At 31.0% G+C, this 22,640-nt stretch overlaps 3 protein-coding genes across 3 annotated transcripts; all 3 read left to right on the top strand.

Moving 5' to 3' along the window:
- Positions 1–2,659: 2,659 nt before the first annotated feature.
- On the top strand, positions 2,660–3,985 carry LOC115699989 (dirigent protein 21-like). The gene has a single exon (XM_030627533.2). It carries the CDS (start codon positions 2,826–2,828, stop codon positions 3,426–3,428), a length of 603 nt encoding a protein of 200 aa, XP_030483393.1. The 5' UTR covers positions 2,660–2,825; the 3' UTR covers positions 3,429–3,985.
- Positions 3,986–8,766: 4,781 nt separating this feature from the next.
- Positions 8,767–9,816, top strand: LOC115699988 (uncharacterized). The gene is made up of 4 exons (XM_061103215.1): positions 8,767–8,849; positions 8,966–9,122; positions 9,200–9,292; positions 9,382–9,816. The coding sequence occupies exons 1-4, from the start codon at positions 8,767–8,769 to the stop codon at positions 9,814–9,816; spliced, it is 768 nt and encodes a 255-aa protein (XP_060959198.1).
- Positions 9,817–16,799: 6,983 nt separating this feature from the next.
- LOC115699228 (dirigent protein 21-like) lies at positions 16,800–17,688 on the top strand. The gene has a single exon (XM_030626526.2). The coding sequence runs from the start codon at positions 16,955–16,957 to the stop codon at positions 17,540–17,542; it is 588 nt and encodes a 195-aa protein (XP_030482386.2). The 5' UTR covers positions 16,800–16,954; the 3' UTR covers positions 17,543–17,688.
- Positions 17,689–22,640: the final 4,952 nt, after the last annotated feature.

The raw sequence follows: 22,640 nt of genomic DNA, 5'->3' as shown, positions 1-22,640 counted from the left end.
CCGACGCTAAATACTTAGTTTTCTATTTTATTTTATGCGTCGGTTAAAAAATGACGCTAAATTGTTTATGGCATTTTAAAACTGTCACAAAAAACTTATTACGTCGGTTGAAAAATGTCACATCTATTACGTGGCCACCATATTCATAATAGTTACGAATTTAGGGTTTGTGAAAATCGTATATGGGGCGGCTGAAAGTAGAAGGTTATATATATTTAGGGTTTAGGGTTTAGGGTTTAGGGTTTAGGGTTTAGGGTTTAAGGTTGATGGTAAAGCTAACACTAGTGCTGTGATCAATCGTTGCTTAAACTCTTGAAAGCTCATTTCACACTTGTTAGACCACACAAATTGTTGGTCCTTTTTAGTCAATTCTGTCAATGGCATCAAAATCTTAGAAAAACCTTCTACAAAACATCGATAATACCCTACCAATATGAGAAAACTTCAAACCTCAGTAACTATTCTTGGCCTCGACCAATTCTTAACTGACTCAATCTTTCTTGGATTGACCATAATTCCATCTTTCCCGACACTATGCCACTGGAAGGACACTTCTGATAACTAGAATTTTCACTTTTTAAACTTTGCATACAATTTATGATCCCTGACTCGTGAATGCCTCTCACTATTATTTCTGATCATGATCAATTAACTTACTCTTGTTTGCAATACCATTCCTATGAACAAGTTCAGTTTTTAAGTGTCACTTAAAGAATTTATGTCGGTTTATAATTCGACGTATATACCGTAGTCGCAAATAGTTTTTTATTAGCGTCATTTTTGAAATGACGCAAAAAACAATTTTCGACATTTATTAACCGACGCTAAATACTTAGTTTTCTATTTTATTTTATGCGTCGGTTAAAAAATGACGCTAAATTGTTTATGGCATTTTAAAACTGTCACAAAAAACTTATTACGTCGGTTGAAAAATGTCACATCTATTACGTGGCCACCACATTCATAATAGTTACGAATTTAGGGTTTGTGAAAATCGTATATGGGGCGGCTGAAAGTAGAAGGTTATATATATTTAGGGTTTGTGAAATGGGCTTGGCCCATCTGTTGATTTAATTTTTTTACGTAGGATTTTTTGCGTCAGTTGTGAACTGACGCAAGGTTAGCATCAGTGTAGAACGGACGCAAATAGTCTTACAACTGACGCTATTCTTGCGTCAGTTCATAACCGACGTAAAATTTATGGGTTCTTTAATAGCATCGGTTTTTAAATTTTGCCGACGTCAGAACCGACGCAAAATCTAGTTTTTGTAGTAGTGAACCTACTGTTAACCAGGAGGAAATGAGGCCCTGAAGCAAAGTGTGGAAGATCAAAAAGTACGGAATGAGTGGCAACAACAAATCATGCAGACTTAGAATCAATTCCTGAACACGTTTCAGGAGCAGTTCAGGCATCTAGCCAACATCACTCCTAGCTTCAACATGCCCCCGATAATTTCGATTTCACTAGTTCCACTATTTTGGCCTCCTAGGGTTGGGTCTTCTTCAAAGGCTTCCCCTCCCTCTCAGGACAACGATGATGATGACGATGTTATTGACTTGTAGTTTTATTTTTAGTTTACAATATTCTGTGTAAATATTACAAATATTTATAAACTAACAATACTTTATTTAGTTTTCGACAATTTATTTATAGTTTTGTATTATAATATAAATTTTAATTTTATAATATAATTCAGATTATATTTATATATTATTATTTAAAAAATTGGTTTTAGTTTTAATTTAATTGTAATTTTAAAAAAATTGGCGTAAAAGTTTTGCCGGCGACTGATTATTCTGGCAAAACCTCGTTAGGCACCCCTCAGCCGATAACTGAATTCCGACACTGGAACTTATGTCCGCTAAGGAAGTCACCGACATAAACTCTTTTTTCGGCAAAGTTATGTGTTCCACCGACAAAACTACTTATGTGGACCAATTATCTCGGGTAGCCTTTGTCGTCAATGCATAAGTTCGCCGACAAAACTCTATCGACGGCCTATGCCTAGTTTTGCATCAGGGGAGAAAATTTGTCGGCAAAAGGTTATTTTCTTGTAGTGATTAAAATTTATCAACTAGGGACATCCTACATTTTTTGCATATTGATCAAGTCGCAGTTCATCAACAAGCATTCTCACCACCAATTGAGGATTTAGAATTAGCTATGGCATTGAATGCCTTTATTTAGCCTACTTCGGAAGAAAACCTTTTTAATGCTAATCTGAGCTCTAGAGTCAGTTCATCTGGTACTCAGAATGGCTCATTGAACTCAAATAGTTCTAACCACCGTACTTTATCAAAAGTTCCCGCTATTTTAGAAAGTATTGAGTGGCTAGAACAAGAAACTTCCAAAAGTAGCCATTCCTGCTCAATCGAGCATGATGACCAGATCCATTATGAATTAGTTGTCCCAAAAAAAATTAAATTTCTTACAGTGCCACATATATAATAAATATATGTATGAATTTTATTTCTTTAGAGAGTCAATTTATATATTGCTAGTATTGTGGCCTCTAATTTTCTTGTAGAATAGAGCATTCATAATATAGTCATGGTGCCTAATTAATTCTCTTTCTGTATAGTTTCCTATAAACTATATATATATGAACAACTTTTTATATATAAAATTATATGAACAAACTTTAACAATTCATATATCTCATCTTACCAAATAAAAAATTATACACTTGCTATATATAAACATTAAACATAAGTTATAAAGTAAAAAACCAATTTGTTTAACCTCAATTCATAAGCATTACGCATAATTAACATATACAAGTCTCTTCCTAAGGCACCTAATTAAGCTCCATCTCATCTCCACCATGGACGAAACTCATCACAACACAACCCTAATCATACTCATTCTCTTTCTAACTATTCACTCATCAATCTTGAGCCTCACCACCGCACACGATGACTACACTTACTCAAGAAACTTAAATCCCCAAAAAACTCTAGGTCTTAATAAAAAGCAAGAGAAACTAACTCATCTTCACTTCTACTTTCACGACGTGGTCAGCGGTCCAAACCCTACGGCCATCCGAGTTGCCGAAGCCAAGACAACCAACACCTCGGCTGTGAGTTTCGGGTTCGTGGTTGTATGTGACGATCCACTGACTGTGGGACCTGAGCCAACCTCCAAGAAAATTGGGAGCGCACAAGGAATATATGCCTCGACATCACAGACAGAGTTAAGTCTTTTAATGGCTCTAAACTACGTTTTCACGGAAGGAAAATATAAGGGTAGCACTCTTAGCATTTTGGGACGCAACGCCGTCCTTTCAGGCGTAAGAGAGATGCCTATCGTTGGTGGAAGTGGAGTTTTTAGGTTCGCAAGAGGCTTTGCTCTAGCCAAGACTTATGTGGCTAACGCCACTACTTTTGACGCAATTGTGGAGTACAATGTTTATGTCTTGCACTATTGATTGATCACTATATATGATGATGATTAAATTGTATGTATATAGTGGCAATTTCGTTGTGTACGTATGTCTTGCATGTTATTGATCTATATATAAACATTTATGTTCTTGTTTAGATGTTTGATTATGTGTTAGCAGTTATGTCCATGTATTCCATTATTGATGACCGTATATACATTTACGTATGTTATTATTTTTTTAAAAGGTTTCTGTTTATGTATATTTTGGTTTATGTAAGGGGAAGGGGATTATTGCCTATACAGAACCAGTTTAATTATATAGGAACAATGTTGCAGTCCTACTTAAAATGATAACTTTGAGTCATCACATGGCTGCATCGCGTTCTTCAAGGGTCCTAACCAATCAACCCCGTAGAACCATATGGCTAGAACTAAATTTTTTGGTTTATATAAAATGAACTGCGATGAATACAAATGATATTTTGTGTTTCGATTGATTGATCATATAATATTTGTTTGGGGGGAGTTTCTTTTATGACTTTACAAATCAATAATCAAAGGTTGTCCAATTCGGCAATGTACGTTGACATACATATATATATATATACTAGCAAAAAACTACGTGCGAGGCACGTATACTAAATTTTATGCTAGTTTTTTTCTATGTTATTTGAAAGTTATATAATTAAAAATTAAAGAAAAAACTATTATTAGTTATTAAGTGAGATTATTATTATGTGTATAGCAAGAAATCACAAATTAATTAATCTTATAATCTTAACTTTAATCAAATAAGGTTCTAGATATATGAACAATAAATAATCACGTAAAAATCAAAAATAATTATTTGAATAAAGAATTCAATATACACAGTTATATATATGAATCCTATTATTCAAAAATAATTATTCAATATATGAACAATAATTTGTCACGCTATATGTTTCCCAATAAAAAAATCTGCCTCCTCATAGTCAAAAATAAATAATACATGTAATACAGATCTTTGTAATGGAGTACCTAAAAGAAACAAAACTTCAGTTACCATAATCGGAAAAGGTTTAAGTGAACTAAATAATGACTAAGAAGATCTAAATTACAAAATGAAAATAACATGTCTATATGAGTATGATTTTTTTGCTATATGAGCATGATTGATCTAAGAGAAAATAGATAAACCTATAAACATATACATATACTTAATATTAATTTTGACAAAGAAACAATTTAATTATAAACAATTCTAAATATCAGCTTGACAATTTTAACACACTAATGTATACATCATGATAATTTTATTTTATTTGATATCAAATGATAGAGATTATTGAGGTTTTCAGCCATGGAAAACACACTATGATCAAAAAGTAATGCTCATTAATTGTATATTTCAAAGAAACTCCAATTTCCATAAATGTCCCTAATAAGATATAAACAATAAAGTTGTAAATTTAAAAAAAAAAAGTAGCAAAATTTCAGTTAATATAAGAAATAGAACAAATTGAAGATTTATACAATACTGGAATTTGAACTCTTAGATGCCATTAGCGAAGAGGGAAAACTCGTTAGGTCCCCTAGTAGAACACTACCTTAATGGTCTGAACACAAAAATTGTAGAAATCAAAATATGAATAAATTAGCATCATCAACAAAAGGAAAATTAAAGGGAAAAGACTTAATAATTACGTGACAAATAATTATTAATTGAATTAAAAAATTAAGATTATAAGATTAATTTAAATTATTGTTCATATATTGATTCTAGAAAGAGTAAAATTAAGATTATAAGATTAATTGAATTAAAGTTTTTGATATTAACAAAATTGTTGCTTTAATTTTTCATCACACTGAAAACATATTGTTTTAGCTCTATTAGACAATCATATTTTCCCTCGTAAAAAGTTATTTTTTTTTTATAATTGAAAGATGTGATGTTTGAGTAATTACATGTATCGTGTAATTGAAGATTTGATGTTAGTCATTTTTTTATTTTTATTAATGATGTTTATTATTTTTTTTTTTTTGATTTAATGAGATTTATTTTATTATATATAAATAAAAAGTGATACATGAATTCTTCATAAACCATTTTATTTTTAATAATAAAACATTTTATTTTTAATATAAATAAGAAGTCACCCATGAATTTCTCATAAACCAAGAATTCGGTTATATAGGCACACTTTATATAGAATAGATATATATATTGACTTTTTGATAATTCTATCACGTTTAGTCAAAGTCAGATCTGGATATCTTGATTAAGAAAAATGCTAAAAAGTTGCACCCTATTCTAGTTTTATTGATACAAATTAAATATTGGAGATGATTAGGAATGGCAATTTGGACCATTTTCGCAGGTGGGGCCCTGACCCGATGGGATGACTTTGGCCCGAATGATTTGGGTTTTTATCGAGCTCACAGCCCAACTTGGTACATGTTATTTTGATCGGGCCCGACCCGGCCCGATTTCAGATATTAAACAAAAAAACTAAAGGGAAATTTACATGGTATGCTAACTTTTACCCTTTTTTTACTTTTTTACTGTGTTTTTTTATAAAGTTTCATATTGCAGTATACTGTGTTAAATTTTTATTGGTGTTCTACTGGTATTTTTTTAGTTGTTATACTGTTGTTTTAAGTTGTTTTGTTTTGTGTTTTACTGGTATTTTTTAAAAACACAGTATTTTTGAAAAGATTTTCATGTGACAGTATTTTTGTAAAAGTTAACCCAAATTCCAGTATTTTTGTAAATTTCCCAAAACTAAATCCCTCAAATAAACCATTCCCAATTTTGTTCAGTGATATCGAATAAACCTAACCTAAATTCGTAAGACTATGTTTGGTGGGAGGGAGGGAGAGTAGGATGGATGGAGAGGTTAGAGGGGATGGGGAGCAGGGGCGGAGCCACATGTACCCCAACAGGGGTTGTGCCCCCTTCACGCATTAATTTTAATTTTCTTTGCAAATTTAAAGTTTTAATTAAATATTACTGCTTTTAAATACTAATTGGATTACTACTATATCGACTTCAAGTTTTACTGTTACATATACACATGTGTATACAGAGGTCATCCAGTTGATATTTAACGGTAATATTTAATTTGCGTGTCAAAAGCAAAGAAAAATAAACATAAGGGGGTTTTGCCACCAAAAAAAAAAAGATAAGGGAGTTAAGTTTATAAAAATTAAAACATAAGGGGGTTTCGCCACCAAAAAAAAAAAGATAAGGGGGTTAAGTGTATAAAAATTAAAACATAGGGGGTTTTGCCACCAAAAAAAAATAAGGGGGTTAAGTGTATAAAAATTAAAACATAATGGGGGTTTTGCTGCAAATTGCTCTATAATTTATAGAAGAGTTTGAATATCTTATATATTCATCCATAGCAAAGTAGGTTTTGAGACTTTGTGTGCGGTGATAATGGAAGGTTGATAACTTGCTTATTTTAGTGAAGTATGATCTGCGAAATTTGTGTGCTACGATGATATAAAGATAAAAACTTGTGTGTAATCTGATTGTTTACAGTAGAAATTGACAGATGATTAGGTTAATAAAATAGGAAAGTATTGTCCGATTTTTTATAGATATGTTTATCATATTTTTTAAGCAATTGCATGGATTAATTAATAGATGTGAGAATATGGTGTTAATGTAGATTAAAATAGAATGTTTGGTCAAATCAATTCTAATTTTGAGGATGATGTTGATTTTGTGCCATCAACTGCAAATGAAGTACAATCTGTTAGTAATACAATAGATAAAAATCAAACTACATGGACACAGAGAAAAAGAACCTCTCGTGCATGGGATCATTTTACACGGCAAAATATTGATGGCAAAATTAAAGCAGTTTGCGATTATTGCGAGCGTGAGCTGGTGGGAGAAAGTTTTAAGGGGACTAGGCATTTAAATTCTCACGTAGAGAGGTGTCCAGTAAGAAAGGTCCAGCTTGTCGCTAATCCTAATGCAACTTGTCGGTCGTCAAGAAAGATGTGATTCCTACGGTGCTAAGCTTCCTTAATGGAGATGGAAACATAGCACCTCTAAACACTACTCTTATCACTCTAATTCCAAAAACCAAGCAGCCCACTTCGGTCAAGGATTTCAGACCCATAAGCCTGTGCAACATAATTTACAAAATCATTTCCAAAGCGATTGCGAACAGGCTTAAATCGATTCTTAACAACTTAATCTCCCTCAACCAAAGCACGTTCCTCCCTGGAAGACTCATTTCGGATAATATCATTATTTCCCAGGAAGTCGCTCACTCGATCAAGCTCAAATCCAGAGGGAGAAAGGGTTGGATGGCGGTTAAGCTGGATATGGCCAAAGCCTTTAATAGAGTTGAATGGCCATTTATCTTGGCCATTCTTAGGAAGTTTGAATTCCCTCCGAGGATAATTCATCTTATTTCAGCCTGCATCTCTTCGGCCACCTTCCAATTTAATGTCAACGGCAAAGTCGCTAGCCGTGTCATTCCCACTCGGGGAATCCGTAAAGGAGATCCTCTTTCTCCTTAACTTTTCCTTCTTTGTGCGGAGGGTCTCTCATCTTTACTCAGGCAGCAAGAAAGGAACAGAACGCTCACTGGCTTCAAAGTGGCCCACACTGCGCCAACCATCTCTCATCTCCTCTTTGTGGACGACAGATTTATGTTCTGCCAGGCCTCCATCCATTCGTGCAATGTCATCAAAGAGGTCCTGGCTCTTTACAAAAAGGCTACGGGGCAACAAGTGAACTTCTAAAAATCATCTCTCTATTTCTCCCCGAATGTTGCCATGAGAGACCAAACTCTTATCTCGGACTTCTTGCTTATCCCTGTGATGAACCTCTTTCAAAAAATACTTGGGGCTCCCTCAACATATTGGTCGAACGAAAAAACAAGTCTTCCATTATCTTCATGATAAAGTTTGGGGCTACCTTAACAACTGGAAGCACAAGGTCTTCTCGAAAGGTGGTAAAGAGACGCTTCTCAAGTCGGTCATCCAAGCTATCCCCACCTATACCATGGCTTGTTTTTGTCTCCCGGTTGCCACGTGCAATTCCCTCGAGTCTATTATGGCTAACTTTTGGTGGGGTTTCAACGATAACAATTGTCCTAAGATTCATTGGCAAAGTTGGCAAAAGCTCTGTAAGTCTAAGAAATATGGAGGGCTCGACTTTTGTTGCCTGGTCCATTTCAATGAGGCTCTGCTTGCTAAACAAGTGTGGCGTATCTTTAAGCATCCAAACTCTACAGTTGCCAAGATTTTAGCTGTCAGGTATTACCCAAACTCCTCTTTCATTGATTGCTCTTTGGGTCACTCTCCTTCTTTTGTTTTGCGTAGCATTTTTTGGGGAAAAGAGTTGCTGCAAAAAGGTCTCATCTCTAAAATAGGTAATGGGCAAAACACTTTCATCTCCCGTGATTACTGGATCCTTGGGTATCGCCAAGTCACCACTATCAACCCGGCGCCAGACATGGTTTCTTCCTTCATTAGGAATGATATGACTTGGGATCTCTCCCTCATTATGAATTGTTTTCCAACTCACATTGTTCAAGAAATTCTCTCCATCCCCCTTCCCCTTTAACCTTCCAGTGATACTCTGATTTGGGAGCACACCAAATCTAGGGTTTACTCCGTTAAATCTGGTTACCACGTTAGTCTCTCTTCAACCTCCCCACCTGATATCCCTTCTTCTTCAGCCCCTTCGCCTTGGTGGAAAAATCTCTGGCATCTTAATATCCCGCCTAAGGTAAAACACTTCGCTTTTCGTGTCTCCAACTCTACCCTTCCAACTCTTAGAAATAAATCTGGCCTTTTGGAAAATAGCGCACTCTCCTACCTGTGATTGGTGTGGAACCCATGTTGAGTCTGTTTCTCATGCTCTATTCTTCTGCAAGAGTGTTCGAAGAGTCTGGAAAGGTACAATATTTTATGATTATATTTTTTCTGCTCCTCCCACTATTACTTTTCATGATATTGCTCATACCATATATGTTAATTTGACAAAGGAGGATGTAGAATCCTTTCTATGTGTTGTTTGGCTCATTTGGAATAACAGGAACAGGGCTCTCAGAAGACAACCTCAGAACCAGACTCATGCTATAGTGAATCTTGCGAATTGTTTTTTGGCGGAATACAAATCAGCAGCTTCAACTCAAAACCCTCAGATTTATGCGAGCAGAACCCCCTCGGCCACTTCTTGGACACCTCCAGATCCCAGTCGCTTAAAACTGAATGTGGACGCTGCAGTTCCAAAGGATTCATCAAAGGTTGGCTTTGGAGGAGTCATTCAAAACAGTGATGGTTTAGTGGTAGCAGCAGTGGCGTCATCTTATGCAGGGGGAGGGGACGTTTCTACTCTGGAAGCTAAATCTCTTCTCCTCTCTCTGCGTTGGTGCATCGAAGAGAGCTTTCCCCATTCAACGTGTGGAAACGGATCGTAAAGCTATCTCGGATGCTCTTTCGCACCCTAGAGAAGATCTTTCGTCCTTTGGCGACCTAATTAATCAAATTAGGGCAACTTTGTCTCTCATCCCTGAGGCCTATGTCTCACATGTAAACTGGACAGCAAATACTTTCGCACACAAACTAGCAACCTGGGCTAAAAGGTTAGATGAAGTAGCAATTTAGATTGGTGATAACCCTTGTAATCTTAAGGATTTCCTCTCTACATCCCTCTCAAAAAAAAAAAATGAATGAAAATTGATAAATTATTTATGATGGAAAAGTTTAAAGTATTTTTCTACTGTCGTATAAAATATTAATTAAGTAGCTTTAAACATTGAAATATTAAGTGAAATCTCTGCAGATCATTAGCAGCTTCAAATAGGATGAATTTGAAAGTAATTGTATAATTATCAATTAGGTACTATAATTACATTTATAAAGCATATTAATTACATGATATTTTAAAGTATAATGTATTTGGATATATGTGGTAATTACTTATAAATTTTTAACTTTTTTTAATAAAATAATTAATAATTACACATCAAATTAATAATTTTTAGTACAAAAATAATTTTTTTTAATATTAATATTCAATAGATGTAATTGAGTCTCTTTATTATCTTTAATTATACTATAATTAGATGATTAAAAAAACACGTAAAACTATATAATTATCTTTAATTATATTATAATTCAATTTTAATTCTATCTTAACTTTCCCACACACTCTAAAAAAAATTGAATTTGTAATTGATTGGAAATATTTTAGAACGAATTCGTCTAACCTACAATAAACTAAAATATGGTGATGATGCAATAAACGTGCTAACAAGGATAACAGGAACGAGTACGTTATTGATGTTATTACGTGGTGCCACAAACATAATATATTCATACTCTTACCTCATTTAATGTCAATAATTTTGAATTAATAATGTTATAAAACACCATCACTAGAGTTGACATAATATAAATATTTGAATTATTTAAAGTTGTGTGCAAAGTATTGTAATTTAAATTATTGACACAATTAAATTTAAGCAGTACTCCTTATTAATTAAGATTAAGATAAAGTATTAAACTAGACAAACTTATTTATTTATTTTGTTAATAAAAAAAGAAGAAGCCTATTTTTTAAAATAAGTCAAATTTTATTAATTTGTATATATATTTTACGTATTAATCAAAATTATATATTAATGATTCGGCGGCATTTGTATATATATTTTTAATTTATATATTATGAATTATTTAACATTAAAAAAACTGCGAGTAATCTTATCATACTACCATTTATACTAAATACCATTTTCAATTGCAAATTAATGTACCTGATATGCCTTCACATATATGTATTTATTTTAAATTAATTTACGATCTAAACACTTAAGTTTAATATTCAATTGTAAATAAATATCTAAATTTAATTTTTAGCATTAATAATACGTACCTATGTGAAATAAATTGTAACATGGCAATTCATAATTGGTCCATGTTATTAAATTTTTAGTTTTTTTAAAAAATTAGTTTAAATATACCAATAAAAAAATGATATGTAGATAATAATTTGATATTTAACGGTCAGGTACTTACGAAGTTCTAAAAATATATCTTAAGTATTAGTGTCAAAAAAATTAAACTTGAATATTTATTTACAATTGAGAATTAAAGCTAATAAGTATTTATATCGCAAATTATCCTTTATTTTAATGTTTATTCTTTTTCCAAGCTTTTAATTTGACTTGTTCTTTCCAAGCTTTTTAAATAATAAAATAAAAAAAATATATATATATTTACGTTTCTTAAAGAATTACAATTGTGACGCTGTTACTTGTGACTAAAATATTATATTTAGATACAAGTTGTCATTAATTTAGTTTTAATCACAACAAGTATTGATATTAAATATACATTTAGTCACAATAAATTTTAATTTTTGTGATTAATATCTTTAGCCACAAACTTTTTAGTGACAACATATGAATGATGATTTATAATTATTCACAAGTTTTATTGTAACTAAAAGTAGCATTTTTGTAATGAAAAAAAAAAATCGAAAAAAAAAATAAAAGTAAGTTTTATTGTATTATTTGGAGAAATAATGTTGTTAAAGTGACTGTGACTGATGAATCCACTCAGTTTGTGCACTGTTTTGTTAGAATGGTTGGTCTCAATAAAGAGTTCTATGTCACTTTTGTCTATGGTTCAAATTCTCTAGAAGAAATTAAGGAAGAGACTTTTGGACTGGTTTGCCCCATCTCAATCCTGGTAAACCTTGGATTATAATGGGAAATTTCAATGTGGTTTTTGAATTTGGTGATAGAAGTAGGGGTAATCGAATAACCAAAGCAGAGATAAAGGATGCTTCCAATTGAAGTACTCTGGGGTTGGCTGACCCATTGCACAAAACAGGTTCTTTCTTCACATGGTCCAATAACCAAGGTGCTCATGACAGCATTTTTTCTAGGATTGATCATGTGTTAAAGAATGAAGAATGGCTTGATTTATTCCCTAACTCTTCTGCTAATATGAGTTGGAAAATTGTTTCGGATCACTGCTCTTGTGTAGTGTCTTCGGCCTCAGTTTAGAACATAGGGACTAAACCATTCATATTTTTTAATCTCTGGAGTGAGCATAAAGACTATAATCGGGTAGTTTTGGAGAGTTGGAGGAAGGAGATTAGAAGTATTGGCTTGAAAGCGATCTACCTGAAATGCATGAGACTAAAATGCCTGAGATCTTTCAATAAAAAAAAACCATGGGAGATGTGGAGGTTAATTTTGAGCAGGCTAAAAAAAATTACCTTGAAGCTAGGCTGGCTACTCAAGCTAATCCAAGAGATATGGCTTTTATTGAGCAAGAAATTAATGCAGCAAAAAGATTCACTGACAGTGAGAAGTTGTTATAAAGTTTCCTTGTTTAGAAAAGTAAAACCAATTGGTTAAGGAAAGGGGACGACAACAATGCTTTCTTCTATGCTTGTATCAAGAAAAAAAGGGAAGAAAATAGAATCTCAAGCTACTTGAATGATAACTGGATCTTGGTAAAAGACTATGCTAATGTGGTTAAGCACTTTTGAAACCATTTTAAAAGCTATATGGGCAGCTCAAACACTACTGTGGATACTTGGGATTTTCATAAGTTGGAAGGAAGCACTCTCACTCTTGATATGCAGATCTCTCTGTTGAAGCCTTTTACTAAAAGAGAGATAAAAAAATCTCTTTTTAGTATCCCAAATACTAAAAGCCCTGGTCTGGATGGCTTTAGTTCTGGGTTTCTCAAATCTATTTGGCATGAGATCAAGGATGAATTCTGCTCAGCTATCCTCAATTTTTTTTTGATTCTGGGCTGATCCCTCCAGAATTCAATGAAACAAATATAACCTTGATTCACGAGATTGAAAATCCATCAAGAGCCATTGACTTTCGACCGATTGCCTGCTGTTCCACGATCTACAAATGTATTTCAAAACCGATCTGCTTACGACTGGTTGCTGTTCTTCCCTTCATAGTGAACCAAAAATCAAGGCGCCTTTGTGCAGAACAGAAAAATTGTTCATAACATACTTATTTTTCAAGACTTGATAAAAAAACTATGGAAGGAAGATTGTCTCTCCTTGGTGTGCCATAAAAATTGATTTGAGTAAGGTGTGTGACACGGTTAATTGGGAGTTCTTAGAAGCTTGGTTGAATCACCTTTGTTTTCCATCTTGGTTTGTGAAGTGGATTATGCATTGTCTAAATGGAACTACCTATAACTTACTACTGAATGGGAGACTTCAAGGAAGATTTGAGGGCAAGAAAGGGCTCAGGCAAGGAGATCCGATGTCTCCTCTTCTTTTTGTCCTGGTGATGGAGTTCCTTACCAGAAGATTAAACTAAGAGGCTCAAAAAGGCACATTTAGGTATCACCCCCTTTGCAAGAGTCTTAAGCTTATTAATCTTAGCTTTGCTAATGAGTTAATTATATTCAGTAAAAGGACAGTTACTGTTGTTAACCATCTCAAAGTAGCATTAGACAGCTTCTGCTTAGCTACAGGGCTCACTGTGAATCTGTCTAAATCTCGAATATTTTTTGGTGGTGTCTCGGCTGAGAAAAAAAAAAAAGAAAATTGCTCTTGTTGTGGGGCTTGAAGAGGGGGGAATTCCAATGAGACCAACTAAATGGAGAATGGATGACTGTGGGGTGATAGTGGATAAGATAAAAAAAAAAAAAAAAAAAAAAAAAAAAAAAGACTCCATTCTTGGGCAACTAGACATTTATCCTATGCAGGTAGGATGCAACTTATTCATTCAATTCTCTTGGGTTTGGGAAACTACTGGATGAACATTTTTATCCTTCCTCAAAGCATAGTCAAAGAAATAGAGAAACTTTGTAGGTTTTTCTTATGGGGCCAAAGTGGAAATAGAAGCAAAATGCCTTCTTGGGAAAAAGTTTGTAATCCCAAGAAGCATGGGGCCCTCGAATTTAGGGATGGTTCCAATTGGAACCGTGCTAAGTTCCTTTGGTCGATAATGGAAAAATAAGATGTTTTGTGGGTGAAATGGATCAACAGATTCAACACGATCTACCTAAAGGGAGCTGATTTTTGGTCTTATAATGAATACTTCATTCTCTGATAAAGAAAAATAGAAAAAATGTATGATATTTCTAAAAAAAATAAAAAATATTACGGTTAAAATAAAATTATAATTGACAGAATATTATTATGTTTTATTTTTTTATAAGTAACACTTAAATTATGATGTTGTTTGTTTATTGAATAATAAAAAAAAAATTATACAATTAAAAATATACATAACTAAAATAAAAATTAAGAATTTATAACTAAGTATGCGTGCATAACTTAATTATTATATATTTTTAGAATGTGAGAATGAAAAAATGTGAGTAATTTTTTTTTTTTTTAAAAAAAAAAAACTTACGTTCTCTTACAGATTTAAAAATATATATAAACACAAAATAAAAAAAAAATGAAACAATACTTTTATAATTTTTTTTAGGTGAAATAAACAGGGCCGACCTAGGTAGCTAGCTCACTAGAATATTTAAATAGAGGGTTTTACAAAAATTTTAAATTTTGGGTAAAAATTTATAATTTTACTTCCACACGAAATTCTTTATAAAAACACTGTCTTTTTATAAAACAATCATAAAATAATAAAATTGAACAATTAAAAATAGCAGTGGAACAAGTAATAAAAAATAGTGAAACAAAAGTGAAAACTTAACACAGTACACAGTATAAAAAATACATTTGTGTATATGGCACCACAAAAAATCTTACTTTTAGTCACAACAAAACTTATGAATAAAAGTGAAAAAATTGTGACTAATTATAAATTATCATTCCTATGTTGTGACTAAAAGGTCCGTGGCTAAAGGTATTAGTCACAAAATTATAATTTGTTGTGACTAAATGTATTTTTAGTCACAATATTTGTTGTGACTAAAACTAAATTAGTGACAACTTATAAATAAATACTATGTTTTAGTTACAAAAAAATTATTTTGTGACTAAATCACAAAAATAGCAATTTTTTGTACTGTAGTGTAAAAATCCGATTTAAATATCATTGCATTTTGGCTCCTCTTTTAAAAATTATTACAAATCTATCTAATTTGTTACATTTTTTCAAAATAAGTTTTTCGTATTATGTTTTCTATTTTAACCCTCGTATATTTGTGTATCTTTACTAATTAATACTATTACTCTTGATTGTTTAACTCCCAAGATAATATAATGTAATTGTTTTTACAGTTTAATCATTTCTTACAAACTTTTACAACGATGCTCCAACAAATTGTTTTTAGAGTATCGTTTTACATATAACAGTACTTTTATATCTTTTGGTTTTGGTAAATACTATTTTGGACCTCGTATTTTGTAAAAGTTACTAATTAAATTCTCTATTTTATTAAATGACAAAATAAACCTTTTATTTTTAAAAATGATAAAAATAGGACACTGAACTTAATTTTTGACAACTTTTGATTTAATATGACTAACTTGAAAATAATTTCTAACACGAACAGATACAGAAAATGTAAATAGTTTTGTCATAACACTTTTAGATTGGATTATTATTGAATTTTATTTTGACAAAAAATCAGTTGGGTCCTATTTGTACCATTTTGGAAAATACAAAGTCTATTTTGTCATTTAAAAAAACAGAAGATCCAATTAATAATTTTTGCAAAACATCTATTTATCCTTTTGGTTTTCATCAACATCAACTGAGCTAAGGAATTAAAAATTAACCAAACTAAAATGGTTGAGAACCTAAGTCCTTAAGGAAAGTCAACGATTGATTAATTTTTTCGGTACTGTTAAGCTTTTTAAACTCTTTTTTAGCTAAATAATAAAAAATCTTTTTTGGGGAGAAGTTATAATTTGTAACCTCCTAATTTTTTTTTTTTATATATATATATATAAACCCTATGATAAAGAATACAATATAATCCATCAATCAAGTTGATAAAGTATACATATATATATTTTGCTTATTATTTTTTGGTTTAGTCAAACAGACCTTTAATGGGCATTTTATGATTTGTCTCATTAGAATACTTAATAATCTTTTTAAAAACAAACTATTGATATCATTAAAATTAAATTAATAAATTAAATTTCTCTATCCTATCTAATATCATAAACACTTACCAAATACAGTCAAATATCATGCCAATTCGTAGGCTGGAATAATCATATCATAAAATCAAATCATACATTTTAAATGCATACCAAAAATATTTTCATAATACCTTTTTTTAAAAAAAAAAAGATTTTCGTAATATTATAAATTAAATTATATTAAAGACAATATCATAATATATCTGTTAAAAAAAATATAATGTTTTGACCATATTAAAATTAATAATAAATCCTACCCTTATGACATAATAATAATAATAATTAATAACATTTAACTCCTACCCTTAAATAGCCCCATATACCATTTTATAAATTAATTAGAGTAGATTACAACAATCTTATTTTCCTAATAAATATATATTCCAATTATACTCAAAATCAATTAAAAAATAAAAGAACAGCATAAACATTTGGCTATATATATATATATCATGCATAAATATTAGACAATTTCATCACAAGCAATTTTCACAACCATGGCCAAAAGTCTCGAAAACCTCACCACTCTTCTCCTCATAACACTAACTATTTTCTCATTCATTAGCCTTAGCACCGCACATGACTACTCTTTCTCAAAAGACCTATCAGCCGAGAAGGAATTAAATCATAAAAAACAGAAACTAACACACCTTCACTTTTATTTCCACGATGTTGTGAGCGGCCCAAACGCCACGGCGTTAAGGGTCGCTCAGGCAGCAACGACGAACGTTTCTGCGGTGAGTTTCGGGTACGTGGCGGTGTTAGACGACCCTCTTACGGTGGGGCCGGAACCAAGCTCTAAGAAGATAGGAAGTGCTCAAGGGATGTACATCTCCACTTCTCAGAGCGATCTTCAGCTTCAATTGGTTGTGAATTATGTATTCACTGAAGGGATTTACAACGGTAGCACTCTTAGCATATTGGGACACAACGCCATACTCACCCCATTAAGAGAGTTGCCTATTGTTGGTGGAACTGGAGTTTTTAGGTTCGCAACGGGTTATGCTCATCTCACAACTTATATGTTTAATCTCACTAGTCTTGATGCTATTGTTGAGTACAATGTCTATGTTTTGCATTACTAGATCTAGGTAATATATATGTCGTTTATATTTTGATATTTTTCGACTAATTATGTGTACCTCTAATGTGTTACATAATTTAGTAATAATAATGTTACTTTTTATTTTGAAACAATAATAATATATATAGATAAATAATATAAATAAAAGAGAAATCATTTTTATTTTTATTATCGAATTGATGGGGATTCTTATTTTCCCCATCTTAAAAATGAGAAAGCATATTCAAAAGAGTAGACAAACGAACTCTTAGTTTTTTTTTTAAAAAAAAAAAAAGAAACAAATTGAATATAATATTATATTGTTGTTGATCAGTTCAAAACAAAACATAAAACATTAAAGAATATAAATAGAATATAAATTTATCATTTTATAAATCTTCCCTCTATTTTATTTGACAGGGGTGGAGAATGATTTGTCAGTGGTAGCTATATGTTACCCTTCAGAAAGGGTAACTTATTACCTTACTGCTGTTTAACTTTGACATTAGTAAATTATGTTTCTTGAATTTTTCATTAAAAATGTTTCCTAATCTATTGAGATTGTTGGATTTAAGGATTTTTGTCTAATTTTATTTAATTTTACTATTTCAGTAATTGTTTATGTACTAAATCATACTCCCAGACTTTATATCTACTAAATGAACTTTGACATTTAGGTGACATTTTTAACGAATTTAGGGCAAAAATTCTAATTAGCTTAATAATAATGTTAATTAATCAACGGGATTTCATCCTTTTTTTCATAAATATATATTGACTAATATATATATTAACTGCCGTGCTTTGCATGGCTTAGTATAATAAATAGAAAACTGTAAATTTATTAAAATAATAAATAATAATTCAAAAATATTTCAATATCATTATTACAATTTTTTTTTTTTTTGACAAAGTGATTAAAATCACTCATGAATTTACGACGCCCACGTCCGCCACCGGCGCTGGAGCCTCCTCGAACCAGGATAGCTCGTCGTCTAACCGCAGAGCATGCTTTGCCAACCATAGGCTGCTAAAATCTAAGAGCGAGCCCCATGGGATAAAACTGCCCTCGGAAATTTAGACAATAAAGCTATAACATCTTCTAACAACGCTCCCAACTTAATATAATACTGAAGTTCCACCTGAAAAAAATATCAAAAAACAGAATAAAACTTTAATTAGAAAACTATTCAAACTGAATAGATTCAACCAACCACCAAGACTAAGCAACTAGATCTCCCTATAAAATACTAGAACTAGCCAAAGGGAGTACCCTTTGGCTAGTAACAACTAAATTATAGCAATATACTTCATAACATTCATAGGATCCCTATTCCTTACCTTTACCCTTTTAAAAACAAACATAAATAAAATTTTCCTTTTAATACCCATTATTCCTTAAATATTCAAAATATTATATACTAATTATTTCATTTTATCTCTTAAAAGTATTACTTATTTTTAGACTAAAACATGTCAAAATTCTGAATAAGTCAAATTATTTATTATTTTATTTATAGCCTAAAACATGGTATCTATAATTTTTATTCAGCCTAAATTAAATCAAAATTGTATTAATATCCTTAAAATTTAAGATTGCACTCTTCACATTCAAAATACATTTTTTCTAATACCACTTAATTATACATTTAATTAATAATATTAAATTAATATTAATTAATCCAATTCGGTATTATGACATAATGCTTCCTTATTTATTATTTAAAAAGATTACCTCCTAATTATTATACCATTCAAATTATTATAAAAACCATTCATATTAGTATCTTCCTATACAAATAATAAGGCAATAATCTCAATACTTCATTAGCATTTACTTCTCATTTATTTCAATATCTTTCCAAAAATAAAAATAAAATAAAACAAAATATTCTCAATTCACAATAAATGTTCCTACCTCCAATTAATTACAAAATCTCACATTTATAATTTATATACGAAAATTAATATTATGTTATCCATAATAAACTAATGAGGCAATAATCTCATAATTACATATCATAATTGTTAGCTATTAAATTTTATAATATTTTTTATAATTAATGATATCTTGTAATTTTACCTAAATAATTAGGGGTCAGCCATAAATCAGGCGCGAAAACCTTGAAAGGCACCAAAGCCATAAACAATGGCGCAGCTCATCCATCAAATTTGTACTTCCATTTCTTCCATAAAAAAGCTAATACCACTCATCCAGAAATTATTTAAAAATACAAATAATGTAATAATTTTGGTACATTCCCATAATATTGAGAACAAACAAAAATTCCATAATAATTTGACTTCCCAAATATATCTGAAGCAATATATTCTCATTAGACCATTAGTATTCCCACCTCCCTTTATTACAAGATCCTCAAGATTCTTATGCTTCAATTTATTTAATTAATTATAATATTAGAATCTGAATACTAAAATTCCAAACACGAAAATTCCTTAAAAAATATAAACCAAAATATAGCTAATAGGAATTAGCATTTAAAATAAACCCCCTTAAACTTTATTTCAGTTTAAAATATTCTTTAAATCATACCTTAACTAAAATAATCTTTTTATTCTGACTAATAAATCTGTATAGTGCATAACTTTAACTTTAAAATATTCTTCTGTCAAAATTTTCTTATACATTCAATACCAAAAAACATGAAAATTTAAACAAATTACCCTAAATAATTAGGGGCCCAACCATATAATAGGTGCTAAAGCCTTGTAAGGCGCCAAAGCCATAAATAATGGCGCAAAATAGAACAAAATCAATATAAAACAAATCTATAACAAAATTAACAGTGTATCCCATTATATCAGTTCACCCAAAAAAGAACAAAATCAATAACAAACAACAAGATGAAATCAACTATCCACCATTTCAGCCTTCAACCCAACACGACACTGACCGAGATCTCCCAAGCTCAAAACTAAATTTAAAAAATTTAACTCAAAAACTTCATCACACTGTGCAAACATTCAAGCAAAAATTCTAAAATCTATAGGCCTTTCACTAACTCGAAAAGAAACCAGCGTAAATTTCCCAACAAACCAACTACAAACAATCCTAATGAATCTAAAACTAAAGGACTAGTGTTATCTAGATTCACATACTGTATGTATATACAATCTGTGGCACAAAATGAAAAATAAAATAATATAAACTAGAGGAATAGTGTTACTATGTTTTAGAAATCCGTCTCCTATGGAGAAATTGGGGTCTCACGGGCCAAGAAAATTTAAGGGATTAAAATTTTGAGTTCGAAAAGATATTTCTAAAATTCATAACTCATATGAATATCTAAAAGGAAAGGAAGATTTAATTCAAAAACAAAAAAGAAACTCATCTCATAATTGAGTTTTAAGTCCAATCCAAACGAGGATCTGAGATATCATTTAGATCTGATCTTTTTATGACTTTAAAATATTTAAATACATAAAATATATTAGTTAAAATATAATTTGATTGTACTTACGAAAGAAATGCATTTGTTGGGTTTCCTCATATATTGACCAGTTTGCTTGAGAAAGACGTCGATGCAGTAGCTTGGAATCGCTTTTTTGTTAGGACTGGAAAAGCTAAAAACCCTATAAGTATAATAATTAATTAAGGGTAAAAAGTTTTTTTTTGTCCTATTGTTTTTATGAAAAAAAAAAATAAGTAGGACAAGTTTTTTCTATAATTAAATCAAATAAAATAGTAGTCATAAACATCTAAAAGTGATAAAAGAAAAAGAAAAGAGAGAAAGAGATGAAGATAGAAAGTGAAAATGAGAAAGAGTGTCATTATTACAATATTTAATTGTATATTATACTATTAATTCTATTTATTTAAATTAGAGCTCTTTAAAAAAATTATAGTAGTTAACTTATTGTCTATCTCATTTATAGTTTTCTCTTATATTGTTCTAGTTTACTGTATATGTCACTACAAGAATAAGTTCTTTCCTAGGGCCTTATAATTCATGCAACCATAATTAATTATTAATGCAAACACATATTAGTAAATTGGACAGCAAAAGTTAATATATCAATCCAGAAATTAATTTTAGAGAAAATTAGATTCTATACATTTTTTATATTGTTCTCTTTTATTTTTACATTCTTTTGAAAGTCTATCATTTTTTTCTCTTTTTTAAACACTTTACCGATTTTACCCCTGTCACCTCAATATACTCTCCATGTGACTCCCTTATGTCAAGATTTTGGATACAGTACATATAAAAAGAGGTATGTTTCAATTAAACATAAAATTAAAGGTAAATTTAGTTAATTGATGAATAAAAGAGGTATTTTTCGAAAAATCCCTTAATTTTTAATACCTCCATAAATGGGCTTTCTATTTAGGGTCCATTTTATTACTTCTACTCTAGCCCATATCTCTTTTCACTTCTCTTCTATCCTTTATGGATTAACAGAGTAATAAGAAAATGAAAAACCCTAACATCTTCGTCGCCACTCCCGTGCTTCTCCATCGTCATCACTATTGTCGGTGCGTTGATCTTTATTGCTATCATTTCTCCATCGCCATCGCCATTCCGATATCATTACTTTTGCATTTTCTTTTACATCAGATTTTGTTGTGACTAATAATCACACAATAGAGGATCAAGAACATAAGACATCAAACATAAACAACACAACAGTAGCAAGAACTAATTCGAATTTAAACCAGAAAAATAAAACAAGAAAAATAGATGAGGAGAGAATTGCAAAAATAGGCTCAGCCTTATATTCCACTTCTTTGATTAGTAGCTTGAGAGCTTTACAACTTAGAGCAATAAGAACTAAATGTACACGATGAGCATAGCTCCTTCTAATGCTAACCACTAGTCTCTAAAGAAAAATTAAAACAGAAATTGAATTGAAAGAGTTAGTTAATACAGTTGCTAGAGTTGGACATTTATGTGAAAACCAACATAACCAACTAAACTAATCTAACTAACAAATAAAGTGATGCCAAGTGTACAAGACTAAGTGACTAGACCATAAAATTAACAAATCCACCTTGGTATAGCCACTAAGACTTGAACACTTTAAAAAAAAAAAAAGGTGAGAGGCAGAGCCATAAGAGGACAGATGAGAAATTCATCCAATGTCACTGATGCTCACTA

This window comes from Cannabis sativa, chromosome 8 (assembly GCF_029168945.1).
Source record: "Cannabis sativa cultivar Pink pepper isolate KNU-18-1 chromosome 8, ASM2916894v1, whole genome shotgun sequence".
NCBI classification, from domain to species: Eukaryota; Viridiplantae; Streptophyta; class Magnoliopsida; order Rosales; family Cannabaceae; genus Cannabis; species Cannabis sativa.
The sequence above is the reverse complement of the archived record's forward strand: the minus strand, read 5'-3'. Positions and strand labels throughout refer to the sequence as shown.